The sequence below is a fragment of the Solanum pennellii genome, chromosome 1 (assembly GCF_001406875.1).
Source record: "Solanum pennellii chromosome 1, SPENNV200".
Classification (NCBI taxonomy): Eukaryota; Viridiplantae; Streptophyta; class Magnoliopsida; order Solanales; family Solanaceae; genus Solanum; species Solanum pennellii.
This window is the reverse complement of record NC_028637.1, coordinates 24,287,498-24,295,840: the sequence shown is the minus strand read 5'-3', so window position 1 is coordinate 24,295,840 and position 8,343 is coordinate 24,287,498. Positions and strand designations below refer to the sequence as shown.

General features: G+C 33.9%; 1 protein-coding gene across 1 annotated transcript; it reads left to right on the top strand.

Moving 5' to 3' along the window:
- The first annotated feature begins 3,283 nt into the window (after positions 1 to 3,283).
- Positions 3,284 to 4,363, top strand: LOC107018755 (uncharacterized mitochondrial protein AtMg00810-like). The gene is made up of 2 exons (XM_015219321.1): positions 3,284 to 3,440; positions 3,918 to 4,363. Exons 1-2 carry the CDS (start codon positions 3,284 to 3,286, stop codon positions 4,361 to 4,363), a joined length of 603 nt encoding a protein of 200 aa, XP_015074807.1.
- The last annotated feature ends 3,980 nt before the right edge of the window (positions 4,364 to 8,343 follow it).

The following is an 8,343-nucleotide window of genomic DNA, read 5'->3' as shown; positions in this document are numbered from 1 at the left end:
TGTTACTTTGCGTATGTGTTGACTTGGGTAAATACTTTTATGAGAGGACCTCCGATTGGTTGTTTCGTCAATTTTATCGTGTCTGATATATCAGTTTTGTGGGATAGCATAGTTTGTTTGTGTTCAAGGGATTCTAAACAAATATCGAGCCCCCACTAGTGCATTTTCTTAACCTTAATGTGCAGTTGGTGTAGTATTTTCTGGTGTATCATGCACTGCACTCTTCTTTCGCAGATCAGGTCCTCCGTATGGGTTGACAAAAGTTATTGGCAGTTCTTATAGCATGATGGAAATCTAAATAATCGTATATATTAATGTATTCATACAGTGATATAAATTAGCATAATCATATAGATTTGTTGTAGAATCAAAATAATAAATGTTGTGATAGAGTAGAGGATTTGGAGGGATAGCAAAGAAGATTTATAGGGATTGAATAGCATATTTGTTGATATAGAATAGCTTACCATTAGGGATAGGAATCACGAATCTTTACGGATGTGTAATCTTTGTTCTCCCTACATAATGGAAAGACTCTTCCTTTGAGAGGCATTCAATAGAGAATTGACATATTATTAGAGTCTTCTCTTGGCTATCTTGTTTCATAGAGTCATCTGTGGTTCCTTCTAAATTTTTTTGGAACATCCTAGTTTTTTGTTGACTGTTTGTCGACAATCGTCCTACCACCTAGGACTTTTGCTCTTTGTCATTGTAGTTGCTTTCGTGAGTCTTTGTAGTTTTTGTAGTTATTCAAAAACATGAATTAACATCACTTTGAATCCTTCATTGTTCATTTCACCGGAAAAAATTATTCTTGTTGGGAGTTTCAGTTTCAACTATTTGTCACTGGCAAAGAACTATGGGTCCATATAGATGGAAGCAATCCTGCTCCTACTGATACAACAAAGTAAGGTAAATGGAAGGTCAAAGATGTTCGGGTGATGACATGTATTCTAGGGTCAATTGACCCTCTTATAGATCTTAATCTCCGGCTGTACAAGGCAGCTAAGGCCATGTGGGATTACTTAAAAAAGGTTTACAACAAAGATAATAGCGCCAGACGCTTTCAGCTAGAGTATGAAATTGCTAATTACTCTCAAGGTCTATCTATATAGGATTATTTTTCTCGATATCAAAACTTATGGTCTGAAGTTACAAATATTATATATTTCAAAAACCTACTAAATCTCTATTTGTGATTGAGGGAGTTAATGAGCAAAGTAAGTGAGACCAATTTTTGTTGAAATTACGCTCTGACTTTGAGAGTGTTTGCTCTTACTTGATGAATCATGATGTCTCCCTCGTTGGATGTTTGCTTTAGGTAATTACCTCGTGAAGAGAAACGTCTTGTCACACAAAATGCTTTCAAGAAAGAAAATGATGTCACTATTGCTTTTGCTGCTCAAGGTAAAGGAAAGAGCAGTGATATGACTAGAACTCAATGCTACAGTTGCTAGGAATATGGGCATATTGCTAGGAATTGTAGCAAGAAGTTCTGTGAATATTGTAAACAACAAGACACATTATCAAATAGTGTCCCACGCGACCTCAAAATCGTAGAGTTAATGCTTTTCAAGCTTGGATAAATAGTTCCACTATTGATAACTCATCTTCAGGACAAGTTCATTCTCCTGTAGTGGTACAAAAAATTATCGTGTCATCCTTTTCAGCATTGGGATTACAAGGTATAATATTACATCTAATTTTTGGATTGTTTATTCAGGTGCTTCCAATCATATGACCGACTCAACGAGCATCCTAAAAACGTTCATAAGTAATAAGGTCTATCACAAATACAGATTGCAATGGTAGTAATTTACCCATTACCAAAGTTGGGGCTATTATTCCAACTTTCAAGAATGTTTATGTTTCACGAAATCTCGCAACTAGTCACATTTCAATTGGACATAGATAAACAATTGTGATGTGAGAATTTATCTCATAATGGTTGTCTTTTGCAGGATCAGGTGTCGGGGACGATAACCGCGAAGGGGCCTAAAGTTGGACGATTATTTCCTATACACTTTTCAATTCCTCATGTTCTATATTTTGCTTGTACCTATACTTCTAGTAAGACAAAGGTTTGACATAAGCTTCTAGGACATACAAATTCTGTTGTGTTGTCTCACTTTTCAAATTCTGGTTTATTGGGAAATAAAGATCAATTTTCAGTTGCTTCTATTGATTGTTCTACTTGTAAATTAGGCAAAAGTAAAACTATTTTTTTCCTAATTTTTGTAGTCGTGCTACAAAGCGTTTTGATTTCATTCATAGTGATGTTTGGGGCATTTAACAAATTATTTATCATGCTCATTTGAAATACTTTGTAACATTCATAGATGATTATCGATTTACGTGGGTGTATTTTCTTCAATCCAACTCTGAGGTATTATCCATGTTCAAAAATTTTTGGCTTACGTTGAGACTCAATTTTCTACGTGCATCAATTTATTAAGATTTGATTCTGGTGGGGAATAAAGGCCTTATGAATTCAAAAATTTCTTACTTGACAAAGGAATTGTCTCACAACGCACTTGCCCATACACACCACAAAAAGATGGAGTTGTTGAACATAAAAATCGTCATATTTAGATGCCACTCGTCCTTTGTTGATTGAGTCCTCTGTACCATCTAAATATTGGATGGAATCTTTGTCTGTTGTTGTCTATTTAATTAATAGATTGTTATCTAAAGTGCTAAATCTAGAGTCTCCATATTTTCGTCTTTATCACCAAAATCCTGACTATACTGATTTTCATACATTTGGTTGTGCTTGTTTTGTGCATTTGCCTCAATCGAAGCACAATAAACTTTATGTGCAATCTACTAAATCTTCTTTGATGGGTTATTGTAGTTCAAAAATGATTTTATTTTCTAGGATCCATGTTCTCACAAATTTCTTATTTCTAGAAATGTTGTTTTCATTGAGAATCAGTATTTCTTTCCTATGATTGTAGATTCATGTTCTGCTTCTCATCTTCTTACAACTTTTGAGGATTTATTATCTTCTTTCAAGAGGTTCAAACCTGGATTTGTGTATGAACGACGTCAGCCAATTGTATCCTATCACGACACTGATCCGCTACCTAAAATTGTACCACAACTTGAATATGAGAATTCATCAAGAGCAGGCCCTGTGTATCATGTACTCCGATTTGGTATGACTTTTCCTACTAGTGTAGCATGTACTCCGATTTGGTATGACTTTTCCTTTACTTTATCCAACATTTCTTTTCCAACTTGTTAGTCAGAAGCTTCCAAGCATGAATGTTGGTAGAAAGCAATGGAGGAAGAACTTTTGGCTCTTAAAGAAAATGGCACATCGGACATTGTTTCATGTCCTTCAAATGTCCACCCTATTAGATGTAAATGGGTATATTCTATCAAACTTAATTCTGAAGGAACTCTTGATCGGTACAAAGCTCGATTGGTTGTTCTTGGTAATAGATAGGAGTATGGGGTGGACTATGAAGATACTTTTGCAACCGTAGGAAAAATGACTACAGTGCAAACTATTATTGCCATTGTTGCTTCATAAAACTGGTCTCTTTATCAAATGGATGTCAAAAATGCTTTTCTCTGTGGTGATCTCAAAGAAGATATTTATATGAAACCACCACATGGTTTATTCTCATAGCCTACAATAGATGTGTAGAAGTTGAAGCGGTCTTTGTATGGATTAAAACAAGCTCCAAGATCTCCGTTTGATAAATTCCGACCCACTTTTGTACAATTTTCTTTTGATCAGACTCGTCTTTGTTTCTTTAGAAAACATCTATAGGTTGTATTCTTCTTTTGGTGTATGTCAATGACATTATTATCAGAGGAACCAATTCTTTACTAATTACTAGCCTCCAACAGCAACTTAAAAGATTCTTTTCATATGAAGGATCTTGGTATTCTTACATATTTTTTAGGTTTGGAAGTTCATAATATTGATTCAGGTTTGTTTCTAAACCAACACAAATATGCTCATCATCTGATTTCTTTCCCTGGTCTTCAAGATTCCTCCTCCGTAGATACTCCATTTGAATTGAATGTGAAGTATCTTCATAAGGAAGGCGATATTCTGCCTGATCCAACTATGTTTCGACAATTAGTTGGGAGTCTAAATTATTTTACTATTACTCGGCCTGATATCTCTTTTGCAGTTCAACAAGTCAGTCAACTTATGCAAACTCCCCGTCATATCCACTTGGAGGCTGTTCATGGCATCATTCGATATCTTCTAGGAACATCTACTCGTGGATTGTTCTTTCCAAGTGCTTCTCCTAATTATCTTAATTCTTTTAGTGATTCTGAATGGGCGGGATGTGTTGATACTAGTCGTTCAGTAATTGGTTGGTGCATGTTCCTTGGATAGTCATTGATATCTTGGAAGAGTAAAAAGCAAGATCGTGTGTCAAAATCTTTAACAGAGGCTGAATATCAATCCATGTGTGCTACTTGATTTGAGGTTTTATGGATTCGTTGATTAATTGTTGAGATTGGATTTCCTGAAGGTCATCCTACTCCTCTCCATGCTGATAATACAAGTGCTATTCACATTGCTACTAATCCAGTTTTTCATGAAAGGACCAAACACTTCGAAGTAGATTGTCATTATATACGAGAAACTATAGAGAAAGAAGTCATTAATCTCCCACATGTGTGCAGTGCTCTTCAAAAAGTTGATGCGTTTACAAAATTCATGGCATGACAACGCCATCAGTTTCTACTAGGCAAATTGATGCTTCTTGATCCACCGACATCAATTTGAGGGGGGATGTTAGGATGATGGCTATATAAATAATTGTATATGTTAATGTAATTAGATACTGTTATAAATTAGCATATGATCATATAGATTTGTTGTAGAATCAAAGGAATAAATATTGTGATAGAATAACACATTTGAAGGGACAACAAAGTAGATTTATTGGGATTGAGTAGCAGATTTGTAGAGATAAAATTGTTTATCTTTAGGGATAAGAATGATTTATCTTTCCTATTAGGCATTCTAAGCTCCTCATTTTCAATCAACTTCAAAGAAACTAAACTATTTGATTTGTCGGTACGATTTCATTTAAATAATTCCACAATAACTTGAATTGATCAGAGATAAGTCCATAGATTATTGTAATGCCTCATTTCCCCTTCTATATTTATCCGTACCTCTAGCTAATTGTTGATGTTCATTTGAACTATTACACTTTTGTCCTCGGTGGAATGTTTTCCTAACATCCATTCCAATATAAGAGTAAGGTTCAAAGTAAACCTCAATTACTCTATATCCACGGATGTTCTTGGAAACTTTAAAAAAATCTAAAGCACTTGAGAAAAACCTCATATTTGTGCCTAGATGTAACTAAATTATTAGCTTCTCAGATATCTTAGTCAAAATCTTGAATTATGATAACTTTATTTCGAACGCATCAACATAACCAATAAACTTTACATGACCTCAAAATAATGTCTTAAATGTTGGTTCTTCATAACAACATTGTGGATTATTTTGATGTTGGTTTTTAGGCATCATGCATAGAATTTTGTGGAAGAACGAAAAAAGAACAAAAAACTAATTATTATCATTGTTATAACAGAGCCTCCAAAAATTAAAGACTTGAACTCTAAAAGGCTCACAAAAGAGAGGAGTTGTACGAGCTTATGTTCATAAATCATTATCTTGAGCTTTCAGTATGGTGTAAATTGATGATATTTAATCTAGTTTTCTTAGAATAGTGACAATAAGGACAAACAAACCCTAAATGGGCCCTGCAGTGTGCGATTCAAATTTTGTTAGAGCTCCAATATGAGTTTCGTACAGTGGGTGGAAACCTAAAAAAAGGCAATGGGGAGAAAAAATTCAGGAAAGAGAGAAGATGTAAGCAAAAAATGAAACCCACAGTGTTCCTCACACTGTCTGTAGAAATTTAGATAGAGATCAAACTTGATCATACGTAAAATACTTAATGATTATAATCGATAATGGATACTAGATTGACTAGGTTAAAAAAGTCTCTTAGAATGTGTGTACACATGATTGATTGTGTGAGAGACAGATGAGATTGATGAGGTACAGAGGTTATATATTTTACACAGTGGATATAATCTAAAATCAGATCTCCATTCTTCAACTCCATAAATAGTTTCTTTTGTAACACATTCCAAATCTCTAATGGAGTTGAGTTTCTATCAGCAATAATCTATCTTCTCTTTTTTTCTACATTCAACATTTAAAAATTGTTTTGAAATAAAATCAACCAAATCATTATATATAGTGTAATCCTTCAAAAGAATTTCATCAATTTTATAACCATTGTATATAATTTCAAAAATCAAGTTTGAGAATGTCTAAACCAAATAGTGATATGTCATTGGCAATCTCAGATATAGTGATTTGAGGAATTAAACAATACCCTCTATTCAAAGAGGAATATGAATTAAATAGAAGAAACGGAATAAAATCTGAATGGCGGACAAAATTTGGGAGATAATTGAATTTTTTTTTTATATATTAACCTTAGCTTAGGGATACTCCATATCCTCGAAAGTCATAACAGTCATGAATTACACTAATGTTGTTTTCATTAAATTATGTTCCTTTTATCAGCTACCCAATATTTGTGTACTCTTAACCAGTGTATATCAATAACACATGTATTTTCTCCATCATATACATATTCCAAAAAAAACTCCAACAGAAATTATAATTTGAAAAATTAGTTTTTCAATGTGTAATTATGATCAATAATATTGTGTTTTAAGTTGTTTTCTTCTTGGCCCACATAAGTACCATATTCATTTGTGTGACCTTAAAGCCTATTAGTGCCAAAGCACACAAATATTTCGAAGTTATGTTTTTCATTAAAAAACATCAAATATAAGTAGAATTGAGTTGAAAAATCTCAACCCAACCCTATCCCAATAACGATTTTGGCTGGGCAAACATCATTGAGCAAGCCCATTTTTGTGGCACTTCTCTCTAAAGATTGACCTAAAATTTTTTATTTCCTCAAACTTTTTACTATTCACACTTAATGTTCCTCACTGATTCCTTCTTCGTCTCCGCCGATGAACATTATGAAGTGATAACTCATCTAGATATACAAATGTTAATCTTTCATCTAGATGATTATGATCTTAATGAAGTGTACTGCTGATACGCTCAAATTTACTTCTCGAAAAGAAGTAAAGGCAGTCGCATTAAGTAAAGAACCCAACTAGTGAGGTTGGGATTGTTCCCACAAAGAAAATGGTTCAGACTTAACTTTATTCTATTATTACTTCTATTTAGTCAATTATTTCCCGAAAACAAATAACTAGAGGGGTTTTTGATTAATAAAAGCAATTAGCTAAATTAAATTAAACAATTGACAGGTTAAAGTATTGGTGTTCAATAAAGTAATGAGAGTAACAAGGGCGTAAGTGTTCCCCACAGGAACCTAACTTAGTAATTCTAGCTATAACAATACTTTCCTAGTATCTTGCATGTAAAGTGATAAGTTAGGTATCTCTAAATCGTTGGTCCGACATCTAGAGAATTTCACTCCGTACCTTGGTTCGGCTACGTGTGTTGCTATACTAAACCTAGTATCAGATTCGATATTTGACTAAGTTGTTACTTCGTACCAACTGACACTAGCCTATTAGATAGTATACACTAAATCTATGTTGATACTTCTTTTACCATTATCTACCTCCTTGGTACGGCAAGTAGCAATAAGGCGAGTTCTAACGTTGGCCATCCGTTAAAAAAACTTCTAAGCGAAAGAATTAGCAATAAATGCAAGACACTATTCTAGAATTGTTATTTTACCTATATTTTACCTTGTTATTTACCCATGGTTCCCACAAGCCTAGTTATGGAGTTTAGTTACCCATGCTAATAATCACACAATTCATATTGATAATATAAGAATTCATGCACTTACTTTTATGAGAATATGAAGAAAATCCAGAAATTCACTTGAATAATTCAAAAAAACACCAACAATTGATTCTGGAAAAGTATGATCAAATACCAAGATCAAGAGTTCAATACTTAAAAAAGAGAACTAAAAAATATCCAAAAGTCTAACCCAAAAAATGAGGCTTTTCGAACTATTTATAATAAATAAAACCTCATAAAAGAAGGACTCTAGTTAAGGCAAATCTGTCCAAATCGCGTCTAAATTGGCGATCCCTGCGATGGACCGTCATGGACATGATGATCCGTCGTGGGCTCCGTCATTCCTTACTTGGCATAATTTTCTGCTGCTTTCTTCATCAACTTTCTGTTACCCTCGAGGACAGATATGACGTACCGTTGCAAGCACGACGGTCCGTCGAAGATTTTGTTCCACAACACTTAGATACTTCTTG